Source organism: Macrosteles quadrilineatus, unplaced genomic scaffold, assembly GCF_028750875.1.
Source record: "Macrosteles quadrilineatus isolate MER2022 unplaced genomic scaffold, UCM_ALF_1.0 Scaffold_1__1_contigs__length_201487025, whole genome shotgun sequence".
Classification (NCBI taxonomy): domain Eukaryota; kingdom Metazoa; phylum Arthropoda; class Insecta; order Hemiptera; family Cicadellidae; genus Macrosteles; species Macrosteles quadrilineatus.
In genome coordinates, this window is record NW_026542594.1 from 34,980,590 (window position 1) to 34,993,873 (window position 13,284).

At 34.8% G+C, this 13,284-nt stretch overlaps 1 protein-coding gene across 2 annotated transcripts in view; it reads right to left on the reverse strand.

The window, feature by feature from the left end:
- The window catches only part of LOC128982630 (protein D2-like), a 113,466-nt gene that overhangs the window by 40,546 nt on the left and 59,636 nt on the right, over positions 1-13,284 (reverse strand). For both annotated transcript variants that reach the window (XM_054401585.1, XM_054401581.1), the window contains exon 3: positions 4,686-4,823. In XM_054401585.1, coding sequence (XP_054257560.1) covers positions 4,686-4,823 — 138 coding nt within the window. The remainder of the gene's footprint in view (positions 1-4,685; positions 4,824-13,284) is intronic.

Consider the following 13,284-nt stretch of genomic DNA (forward strand, 5'->3'; position numbering starts at 1 on the left):
TCTCTTCAAAACTTAATATAATAATTTGTTAGTCTTTGTTTTTCATTAATAGATGTTTTATGTTTTAATTTATTTAAAACAATGAGAAGAATCGTTGCAAGAATTTTAAGGGAACACAACAATTTAGTAAAAGAGAAATGTTTAATTATTTGTTAATGTTTCAGAATTAAATCAGTTTATTTATAGTAAAACATAACTAGGTGTACAATGCAGTTGTCTGCTTGCAATATTGAGCGGAGCGGAGCTAGCATCCAATGCTTTTCTGAAGTCAATGCTACATCTGTTTCTCGTAAATGATATATACTTGCAGTATCCAATGTCAATATCATGATGTTACAGAACAGATGTCATTCCAGGAGATAGGTGGACTCCCGCTAAATGCTGTTATCGCCCTCCCACAACTGAGTGGAGGGGGGAGGTGCTTTTAGTGAGTATGCTTGAGGTCAGATGGATGTGAGAGTCCCACACCCCCCTCAAGGACTGAGGGCGTGCATAACTGTATTTTACACCCCCCAATAAAAAACAATAAAAAAATGTACCATATTTATTATTATTCTTTACTTACTTAAGTTGATGTAACAAATTTGCATTTATATACTGACATTTATTTCCTCCAGACACTTTAACTTTAAAATATGTTTTGATGATGTATGATCGGTAATGATCGGTGTATTATAAAATTAATAAATCGCCAATATATATTTTCAATTGCAAAGACCGGAAAAGCTTAACTTTTTGTTGGTTTGGTTTGAAGTTTGAAGATTACATTTCCTTTCCGTTCAAATAACATAAAAACAAAATTCCGTTAACTAATAAGGAAATGATGTTGGCAGGTAGCCTATCAAGAAATAACATTTCTAGGAAGTCAGTAATTTGAAACTAGGCTGTATTGCTGCATTTAGCCAACCAAACGTGAGTGTTGGCAATACGCTTTAAGCCTACTGTATTAAAAGTATCCTTATCTTAGGAATGGAATGTCACATAGCTTTTATTGATGTCTCATTTTATTTGTGAAAGTTAAGCAACAAATATGAGACGTCCTTTAATGTTTTATGACAATTGGTTTTGTTTTTGGCATTTTGTAGTAAGGTAATTTTATCTCCTTTATTGGATCGCGCTGGGCGCTCAGGCTCGTGTTTTGAAGTAAACAAACCCCCACTTCCTCACAATCGGGTAGAGATAAAGATTTACTTCTCTCTCTTTTTTTATATATCTATCTCTCTTTCCCTCAACTACTCCCCGTCCCAAAAGCATTCACTCACACCGTGTCATCATTTTGTTTCATTCTTATTGCGTTTCCACAACACACTTGAAGGTAAAGAGGGTTTGGTTTGATAAATGGATACAACAAAAAAACTTATACTACTATTTTTTCCTACAGTTACCTAACAATGTACATGTTCTCTCACTGATTTGAGAAAGCAAAGTGGCCAATTCGCTCATCAGTGAGACAATGTTAACATTGTCTCACTCTAATTACTTTGTCTCACTCCAGATTTGCAACGTGAAGGCATGAAATAGTGAGCGCGTAACATGCAGGCAACGTCGTATGCGCGCGAAGTACGTTGGCAGCACTGGCTGTAAATCAGCTGGTCAGCTGTTGTACTGTTGTATTTGTCACTTCACATTAAATGTTATATTAAAAGTTCACTTCTGTGTAAAAATAGGTTATGTTTCTTCACCAATTTATTTGTTTTATGGTAACTGTAGGAAAAGTATAATGTGCAACTCGAGTTCAAAGTACAATTGCCTCACTCGAGAAACCATTCCTCACTCGCCTACGGCTCGTGAGTAAGGATTTCTCTCGAGTGAGTCAATTGCTCACTTTCTCACTAGTTGCACAAATAACTATTTTCTAAACAATAGAAAGGAAAGTACAGGGTGTTTTTAAAAGAATGCCGGGATGTCAAACGGTCATTGCTCGAGGACTATTCAAGATAATTTAACGATTTAAACGTCAAATCGAAGGGAAAATAATAAAGTTTTTTTTTATTCTTTGATACAATTCAGAATGATTTAATAAAATTCAGATTTTCATCAATCTTATATGAGCGTAAAACTGGCAAAGTCTGTACGCTTAGGACGAACGGAGGGTTTATCTGATGTCATAACTGAATCATTTCGGCACAAAGACTCTATCTTTTATAGATAACATCATAAAGTAACCAATTTAGGTTTGTTCAACTTAAGACTTCGTCGGGCAATCAGCTTTTTGGGCTTCTGATGCAGAATTGTCGGATTTATTCGACTATGTCATCGCTTGTTTTTAGCCAGCCAGGTGAATGTCTTTTCAAAACACTTCGGTGCCACGAAACTCATTAATCCAGCTTCAAGCTTCTTTAGTTTAATTTAGCAAATGGATATAAACTCTGCGAACCACAGATTACAATCTGTACCTTCGGTTGCGCTGTAAACGTCATACTGGCGACTGGCGTATGAGTCACAATAGCGGCCTACCACCGCGCACCTGTTTTGCGCATGCCGAGGTCAAAGTTTCCTCCCTTTCTACACGGGAAACAAAACTTAGTTATTTTAGCTTCAATTTGATGTATAAAACGTTTAGTTACGTACCTTGAATAGCACCCAAACAATTATCACTTAAAATCCTGGCATTCTTTTAAAAACACCCTGTATAAGGTATATATCAATATACCAAATATTGGTATATATCAAATATTGGCATAGGATTCAAGCAAAATAATTGCAAGCACAATTAAAAGTCGTCGGCCACAATACAATACGAAGTTATACATTGATACTCATTCAACGGTATCAATTAACAATTTTACAATAAAGTTCATCTGTTAAACTCAGTTTATCGTTTTTGATGAGTATATTAAGGAATCTGAAAAGTAAACAAACAATGCAACAACAGTATACTTGTTTAAATGGTATGATTCCTGGGTTTTTCCCGACACAGAAAATTCCAGTTTTCCTGGTATGTGGACAGCTTGTTGCTCTATTTGTGTCCGCGGATCTTTGTGTAAAATAAAATAGAATTTTCCATTGACATATTTTAATTCCACTTTTTCTTGCCGTTACGGAATAAAGACCTATAATTTGATTCCTATTCTATCATTTTACAACTTCCCAGGCGTCCACAATTCTGACAAAAAAAATCACTTTACAAAATTAAATAGGTAGGCTATATATAATAGACTAGCTATGTGCCCGTTCTACGCACGGAGATCTTATCGTAGTCAGTTAAAACCATCTTATATTAAGCACAGCAGTTGGTTTGCATACTTACAGATATGCTGACAAAACTATTATATATAAAGCTTCGCAAATACAGTATCTGACAGTTTTTAGCCAAAACTAATGCTTCGCAATTAAATTTCACCCGGATCTTGTTGGTCCATATGTTAAATCCAATTATTAAACTAAAAAATGCTTTATAGATCTATGTGGCATCTGAGGTAGGCCTATAATTGAAAGTTACTTTCCACAATGGTTAAAAGTATTTAAGGTACTACCTCAACCTCACAATTTAACACTTTATTCGGGTTGACATTTTCATTATCAAGGTGCTCTTGTCCATTCCGCGAAACACTGAGAAATAAGGACATTAATGCATTACCAACAGACATACACAGAAAAATACAGAACTTAATTTTAACCCTTTAAGCGTAACAAAGTAGGCCTACATATAAAATTAGTAGGCTATTTGAAATCTTTGTTAATGTTATAAAATTTTATCATAATAATTTATATTTGCTTGGACCGAAGATGACCCGAAATGCTGTCGAAATTCTATATGAATCGGCTTGCTAAATGAAATGAAGTACTATAGACGATTTAGATTGGTAATTTATAATAAAAATTACCAAAATAGGCCACGAACTATTGATACATAAACAACGTTTAAAGCGTTTGAACAATTCATGATGGTTTGCTGAATAAATGTTTTACTAAAATGCGTTATCGTTTTCTTAGCATGAACTAACATTTTGGAATCCAGACAGAAAAAGCAAAACTTATAAAGTTAAGATATCAATTAAATTGAATACGCCTGTAATAAATAAGGTGCAACACCAACGATAACTAATTTGTAAATTACAGTGATAATTATTATATTACAGGTAAAAATTATTCTTGCTGCTACCAACGGTTCAAAGGAAAAGAACCAGTACCAAAAACCAATGTTTACAGTTAAGAACTATAGTACATCCGACCAATTATATGCGTTAATCAAGGTTATTGATCTCTTGGTTTTGGATTTTCTCGTATAAAAAGTTATCGGCAATCAAAGTTATTTCCCATTAATTGCTTTATTTGTACATAACTTTTAATGTAAGCTTATCGGTGTCAGTTTGAAAAAAAAACAACCTTATACAACAACTTTCTGTTATTTAATAGATAATTTTGTATTAACATTTTGGAAATTCCACTATTTTAAAGAACAATATTACGTAACAGAATAGATTTGAGCTCTCCTAATGTTTTTACTACTTCCCTAGCGCCCATAATCTCCACAAAAAGAATCGCCTAACAAATTAAAAATATTAGGCCTTGATAAATTAAAAGTATTAGGCCTCGATTAACTATCAAATACAGAAATGTTTAACTATCTGCTATATTGATGGTCTCAAAGGTCAATGTTGATATAATATGTTCAAAGAACCTAAAATTATTTATATAACATGACGTTATATACTATGAGTTAGTATCAGAGATTATTTTACCTGTTCCCTGTGGGGGTCCAGAGCCAACATATTCAGACAGGGTCTCCCCGGCAGAAACGTTGTGTCCAGGAATGTTGACAACTAACCAGTGATGCCACTCTCGGAACTTAGGGTCATTACGGCTCGGAGCATCGGGATCTGCAAGAAAAACAGTCCAGTTAAACTTGTTTCGCTTTAACTACATAACCTCTAGAAGTTTTTTGTTGATTTAAAAAATATTTATCGAGTAAAATACAAAAAACCAAAATGCGTATTAACCAAAGGGGATATGACACCTAAGTGCCATCTTCTGTCACAGAAAAAGGGCGTAAGTTCTAGTGACATGGTAAAGGGGAGTAAGTGTTACCTGAAAAAAAATTCTAAGAAAAATTAATTTAGGCTATCGATGAATTTACAATTTCATCGATTGCTAATTTCCTATTTTCACGCACAACTTGTACTAGCTCAATGTTAATGTCATTAATTGCTTTTGAAGGACGTCCATCATGAGGGTTATCATCAACGTTTTCACGGCCTTCACGAAACCACTTGTGCCACTCATAAACTTGACTTTTCTTCATCACCTCTTCACCATAAGCTTGAATTATCAACTCAAGAGTCTCACTAGGTGGTTGAGCTACTTTTGAATCTAGTGTTTTTCTGTTACTACTTGACTTGTCTTTTACTTTCTTCTTCAGAGTAGATTTTGGTGGGGTAATATTTTTTTGTAGAAGTAGGTGTGGCTGAAAAATGTTTTTTTTGTCCAGGCTGGTGAGAAGTTTTCAGTGTTTCAGTCAGCTACAGGCTGTTGGATAATACGGAATAACTGTTGTTGAAGGTTATTTTTTGTATACTGTCCCTAGTTGCAGCTGGAGAAGCTCTTTTAGGATTTTGAAAAGGACAATCAACTTAATTTTTTTCCCTTGCACCATCAGTGAAGACAGAGTTTTATTATCGATGGAGTTTTCTATTATATGCTAATGAACATCTTTTTTTTAATGCAGTCAGTTTCATCAAAAGGTGGAATGGAAAATTCTCTGAAACACTCGTTGTTTTTGTACATTTGTAAAGTGTGTCCTGTACCAAGATCATATAAACACTACAGTCATATGAGTTGCTTTGACTGGGACCCTGTACTATTTTAAAGTCTAAGTCCGAGCTTAGAGTAAGAAAGTTAATTATCTTCTCAGCAATAGCTTTGCTTTGCTTAATGTTTTTGAGAGGAATAGAGTTGTAATAATAAAAGCTTTTAGTTGTTCTGTTTTATATCAGTAAGCTCCAATGTGAACCACTTTCACTTTCAAAAACCATTGAATCATTAACTTTTTGCGCTCAAGATGGCCGCTTGCTTGGTTCTAGTGTGAATTGTGCTCCAATTAAACTGCTTTTTTCCTATGCTTAACTCACTCGTATAATATATATTGCATTGTTTCTGCTTGGAGCCGTGAGTTTTATGTGGCCTTCCGTCTTTATAAATAAAAAATCTAACAGCTAATTATGAAAAATCTAATCTAATTCACTAGCCTACTGAATTTTGAATTAACAGGATTAAACCAGCTTAACATCTCAAACCCATCTGTCATTCTGTCAACCACCGTATGTCACTCTTGTCAGTATCAACGTCACTAACACCGATTCGTTTTGTCTGGTCGGCAGCTCAAAATCATTTGCTAATGAATATATGAAACTTTTTTTTTCACTGCCATCTTGATCAATTGTTGTTACTACAAATAGTACTATATATAATGCCTACCAACAAACGCATTTAAGGATTTGTCTTTCCCGCTTGCATCTGTATTGGCACGGACTTATCTGTTTCAAATCGGTCTTAAGAAGCTATACTATACAAAAATCAAATCACCACGATGAAATGTATATTCCAAAACTACTGGCTATAAGTGGTTAATAAACATCTGTTCTTATTTGTTATTTGTATAATATCCTGGGATGTTTAATTTTGGCCTGGATCCGTGAATCTGTCGAGGTAGTAGTTGTATTAAGGATTTCTACGAATTGTTTGTGGTCACATTTTTGTAACAGCTGAGTTTTTATGTCCTTGTCATTAAGTCCACGTATGAGTTGTAGTCTTAATAGCATGTCTAATACAGACTTTCCACAAGCTTCACAATTAAATTTGCAGTTTGTTGATAGCCTTTTTAGTTCTGTAGCAAAGTTTGAAATTGATTCTCCATCTTCTTGTATTCGACTTATAAATGTGTGTTGTAAAGCCAAAATACTTTTCTTAGGATCTAGGAAGTTGTCAAGTAAGGTTACAAGCTCTTCATACTCTTTATTCATAGGATTGTCTGGTGTACATAGGTCGTATAGTTTTTGATGTAGAAGAGGTGTCGAGGCATGTAAAGGTGTAAAAGTCTTCAATTTAGAATCATTGGTACCTTTCAAAGTCATTAAGACCTCCAGTCTTCTGGCAAAATTAGAAAAGTTTTCTCTTTCATCATAAGGAGTAAAGCTCAAATTTGAAGTAGGAAGGACTGGAATCGGTGTATCAGTATGTAGATTTGCATTGAAACAATGACTTTGATTAGGAATAGAGTTATGCTGTATATTAGGCGTATGAATCATTTGGGCATCCATTAATCTTGTTTTTGTATCAATCAGCATGTATTCAATACTTTCTCTGCAAGTCAACTCTTGTTCTAAATCTTCTTCTTCTGTATAGAAGTGGATCTTGTCTTGAATTAGGTCATACTTTTATTTAATCTCAGCTTGACTTTCCGTGTCCGGACTGACTGATTAAATCATCTTCTTCCAAAATCTTGAATCACCTTGAATAGCCTTGTCATTTGCTCTAAAAATATCGTCCTCCAGACAAATTGTGCCTATGTCTCTGCACAGTAGAAGATGCTCCGGGGTTTGGGTGAGACCACAATCACACTTGTCTTCATCTACATATCCCCACTTCTTGAGGTTACTCTTGCACCTTGAGACACCCGTCTTTAATCTCTTGAGAGCCCGCCATTCATCATACGGAAGCCAGTGCCCAGGTGCCAGTTCTTCCTTTGCCGTAAACTTCGATATTAGGGGGATTTCCTCCTCCCATAAGGAGTCGCATAATCTCAGCTAACAAGTCAAGTCTAGTTTTGATGTCATTGATAGAAAATGTTCCTATATCCCATCCTCGTCGCCATTTGTTAGATATTTTAATAATGTAACATTTAAATGTAGTAACTCAATTTTTCTTTATTTAATCACAATTCTATTATGTAACTAAATCATCATATAAACAATAATAAATAAGAACAGATGTTTATGAACCACTTATAGCCAGTAGTTTTGGAATATACATATCATGAACATTGAAGGAGCCTGTATTGTTTGTATAAAAAAGGTACTGGATGATGAAAAAGCCATAGGTTGCGACAGTCACTGTGAACAGTGGTTTCACATTGATTGTATCAAGATGCCACCTAATGAGTATGCAAAGCTTGCTGGAAATAAGAAACTGAAATGGAACTGCAACCGGGTTGATTGCGATGAGGCTATCAAGGGTCCTATGGTTCAATTAATAACGCAAATAGCTGAACTCACAGGGAAGATGGATCAGCTTATTAAGAAAGTCGATTCACTCAAGAATGACGATATTGTACTTATATGTGAGGACATAAAGGATCTTAGTGTTAAGATTTATACTCTTGAGCCTAGACTTGCTGCCTCTGAGACTAGGATTTCTGCCCTGGAGGAGAGTTTAAATACGATGAGCAATCCTGTTGGTCATACTAATACGGAATGTCTCATTGGGGAGCTTAATGACAGGTCTCAGCGAGCTGCTAATATTCTAGTAGACAATTTGAAGGAACCCACTGGTGCATCCCAAAGGAAAGGCAAGACCAAGACAACCAACATGTTAAAAATATAGTCTCGGCCTAGGATGTCAATCTTGATACTGACCGGATAAGATCTTATAGGCTTGGGAAATTCGTACGTGGCAAGGTTCGCCCTCTTAAAGTTGTGTTTGGATCAGCTAATGATGCAAAAACTTTCAACATAAATTACTCTCAGGACGTTGTCTCTACTCTTGATGCTGCATATGAGGGTATGTCTATAGGGAGAGATTGTACGGTAAAGGAACAAGAATACCTGAGGAAAATTAGGAGTGAGCTTGAAGAACGTAAGGAAAAGGGAGAAGAAAGTCTAACCATGAAATACATCAATGGAGTTCCAAACATTGTGAAAGGTTCTTCAAAAAAACGAGTAAAGTCTGAAACGATGTCGAAATTAAATATCAACTTCCAGAATGTAAATGGACTGAGAAGTAAATTGAATCAGTTGAAGCTTTCTATAATAACCCATGATTATGATATAATTGTTTTAGTGGAAACCAACTTACTACCTGAGAGACTTACTATCTGATTCAGACCCATTATATCTTACAATAAGGCAGCGTCCACTAATATAGCTCCGAAACCACTTCAGCATAGGCCCAGCCACTCCCAAAATACCAAGCTTTGCCATAAGGTGATCATGGCTGATTCTATCGAATGCCTTCGAGAAATCTATATACACACTATACACCTGGTGGTTTCTGTTGAAAGCTGAGATAATGTCGTCATGGTATGTTATTAAGTTGGTCGTTGAAGATCTGCCACTATAGAATCCATGTTGAGCTAGGTAGACAGAAAACTTCTGGCAAAGAAAGACAGCCGAGTAAGAACCAGAGACTCAAACACTTTCGCAAGCGTTGGCTGAATCGCAATAGGCCTGTAATTCTTGATATTTAAGGGATTACCACTCTTTAAAATTGGTACAACGAAGCTTGTCTTCAGGCAGTTAGGAAAAACACCAGATGAAAGAAATGAATTAAAGAAGATTGTTATGTGCGGTGCAAGAATACAGCTACGGTATTTGAGTAGCGAAGGAGGAATCTCATCGGGTCCTGCTCCTTTATTAGCATTCAGAGAGGACAGGACAGCTTCAACTTCTTCACATGATACAGAAAAACCAGTAAGAGATGAGAGGGTTGTAATTGAGTCTTCATATGAGGGTGACGTTGATGGTGGTCTAAAGACAGACGAGAAATGTTAAGCAAAAAGTCTGCAGATGTGCTGAGGTGTGTCGGCAGTTTCATTATTCAGGTACATCGAAGATACAGCCTTGGAAGTCTTCTTGGTGTTATTAATGTGACCCCAGAAGGCCTTAATATTTTCTTGCATGGAATCTTCTACCCGATTGATGTAGTTTCTGCAGCAAATCACAGTGAGTTGTTTACATTGAGTTCGTATACGACAGAAATCCATATAAATTTGTAAGTTTAAAGTCCTTTTGTAATCTCTATGAAGTAGTTTTTTTTTTTAGAATTAGTCTCTTCAAGTCTTGAGAAAACCAACAAGGAAATGTAGATTTACCAAGACATTTTAGTGGAGTGAATGATTTTATTAGGGAGCTTAGCCTGGAACAAAAAGCCATAAATGACGATTCCATGTCCTCGACACAACTCAGTAATGGATACTCCCAATTTTGTAGATTATTGAATGTTTCTTCTTTGTTGCTCTTGTTGAAGTCTAGCTTGTATGTTATGTTTCTTGATCGTAATCTACCCGGGCATTCAATTTCGATGTCAAGGGAAGGGTGATGTGATTCAACCGGGGACCAAAGGATCCAAGGCCTGAGTAACCTCAACATGCTCCAAAGATGAGAAAACCAGATCCAGTAAAACTCCACGGTCGTTTTTGATGCCATTAAATTGCTGAAGTTCAAAAAGTTGAACTAAATTGAGAATGGGAACAGAATTTGGATCAAATATAGTGTTGTCGGTATCATCCTATATAGTATCAGGTAAGTTGAAATCCCCAACCAGAAGAATGGGACCATTAGAACCATTTGAAAGCATAATTTCTTCACATGCAGAACCAAACTGGAGATACTGATTAACAGGCTTGTTTGGAGGAAGATACACAGCACTGAGGAGCAGATAGGATTTTGATAATTCTATAAGCGTAAAAACACATTCAACAGACTGAATTTGGGGGAAAAGCTCCCTGCTAACCAATCTATTACTTATAGCAGTAATAACTCCACCACCACTCAGCTTTTGGGAAGTCCCAACAGATCGGTCACATCGATAAACAGTAAAGTCAGTGAGACCCAGCTCAGCATCACTCAGAAGCTTTTCCTGTGTTATCTGGAGTGCCTCAGAGCTCTCTTTTGGGTCCTGTACTGTTTTCAATCTTTATTAACGACCTAGTCCATGCTGTCAAGCATTCAAGAGTGTCGCTATTTGCAGACTATGCTAAAATCTAAGGAAGTAACAACGGACTTTGAATGTGAGGAGCTGCAGAGTGACTTGGACAATGTGCTGCGGTGGTGTTCAAATCAAATCAATCAAACAAAATCATTCTTTATTCACTATACATAAAATAACATGTACCGGTATTGAATAGAGTCAAATAGGCTATAAATACGTATAACTACATATTACAAAGTGCTTAAAGTATATTACTAAGATTTACTGTAGGGAAAAAAATAAATTGATTGATAATAATTTTTAAAAAATTAAGCATTTCTAACTGAATATTTAAACAAAAATATAAGTTAACGTTGATCAAATCACAATAACATGAGCAGTTAATAAAACAAAAAACGTACATCCATTTTCTGGACTTAAATAAAACTTAAAAAAATAAAAATAAATGTATTACCTACTAATCTTGGTGAAAATTTAAATTGTTCCCCTAATTTTGCTATGGAATTCAAATTATGTAACTACTAATTTTTTTAAATTTTTTAGAAATTCTTCTATGGAATAAAATGGAAATTTGATTAAAAATCTTTTAGTGTTCTTTTAAATGTATTCAAATAAATCTTCTTCTTTCTTTATATGAGCCGGGAGATGTTGCAAAAAATTTAAACCAGAATAATAAGTTTTCTTTTTGAAAAATTCCAATGTATGTTGTGGTAAGTTAATTTTAAACCTAGTGTTATAGTCACCAGTATTGCTAGAAGTGGATGACAATTGAACTTGTTTTGCATAGACGGATGTTTCATAAATATACAGACTTATATACTGTTAGGATTTGTAATTCCTTAAAATATCTCTTAGCTGAATTCCTTTTTTTGCAGTTTCATCATTAGACGAATAACCCTCTTTTGTTTGATAAGGATAGAATCCAAATTGGCCTTTGATGTTGCCCCATAAATAAATACTAGTGTCCCTGTTGCTCGAATTCGAGCAATTGATAAGTATTACAGGCGTTATTTTAAAATAATAACAATCATAATTTCTGATGACTTTGAAAGATTCGACTCAAAGATTAGGGAAATACTCAATATGTACATAACAGATCGATATAGTAATAATTTCTTGTAAATATCTTTTTTCAAAAGCTAATCTTGTTTATTTAGTGTTTTCTACAAATAGCCTTACTCATAGCCGCATTAGGTTGTCCATAATAACAATTATAAATTCTAAAAAAAACATTATTTCTATTTCTTCTCCTTGGTGGTGTTCTATGACTTTCCTATGTTTCCATAGTTTGCAAATCAGCTCTTTCAATGATTATTAAGAAATGCAGCACAGTGTTAATTCAGTTTTCTTTTTAGTATATTAATTTATCCAGGCTCTCTCGCTTTATTCCATTGTAGTCAGTAAATGTTTGTAGCAAACTGTTAAATTAGCAAACTTATTGACTGCTATGTTATTCAATTAACATATGTTCTTCTCACTTTTAATTTCTGACAGCAGTTGGAGTTTCATAACAATTTCTGTTTCCCATGTTAATCTTATGGAGAAATACGAAACTTTAAAGGGCCCCAGGGCCTCACTCTCTAATTATTTCCCTAAAAAGAAAGTTTCCTGCACAACTTCACGTCACGCTCTTTCCAATGACACCAAAAACATGTCGATCGGTTCAGTAGTTGCGGAGGAGTAATTGTCGCAAAAAAACCTGCTTGCGTATTAAATAAGTATAGATAGATTCCATAAGATATGTGACTATGCAGTAATGAAAAGTATATTATCCTCAAAGTGTCTATGCTGCAGATCTGAGACATCTGTCTCAAAGCACATACATCAGAAGTCAATTTTTTAATGTTTAACGTGTTTGTCCCAAGTAAGATTTTTGTCGATAATTAATCCAAGAAATTTAGTCTGATCAACTTGCTCAATGCTGTCATTGTTTATACAAATTTTCGCCTCAAATTTTGTTGTTGATTGTTTGGTTGAAAAAGATATGAAGTTAAATTTATTTGCATTTATAAGAAGACTAGCAACAGTGCCCGTTGTGGTTAAATACAACGGTCTCTAGTAAAATAATGGTTATGAAATCCATACACCACTTTACTCACTAATATTAATGGTCCAGATTAAGCACACAACATTAGATAATTATATTATGCATACTGGTAAACCAATTATTGCCATCTATAAACATTATTGGTTTTCCTTTTCCGAGTCGGGTTAGCTCTTTTACCCAACCGATTTTCATAATTTTGGCCTTAAACTAAAGGTATGGACGTACCACAGATTTGCCATAAAGCATCGGCATTCATTTTGACGTATATTTTGAAAGAATTTAAATTTTATTATTTTTATTTTTCACTTCAATTAAGTTGTATTCCAGCAGTTCTATATGTTACCCCTATATGTTTTGGTCTAAAAACCTTT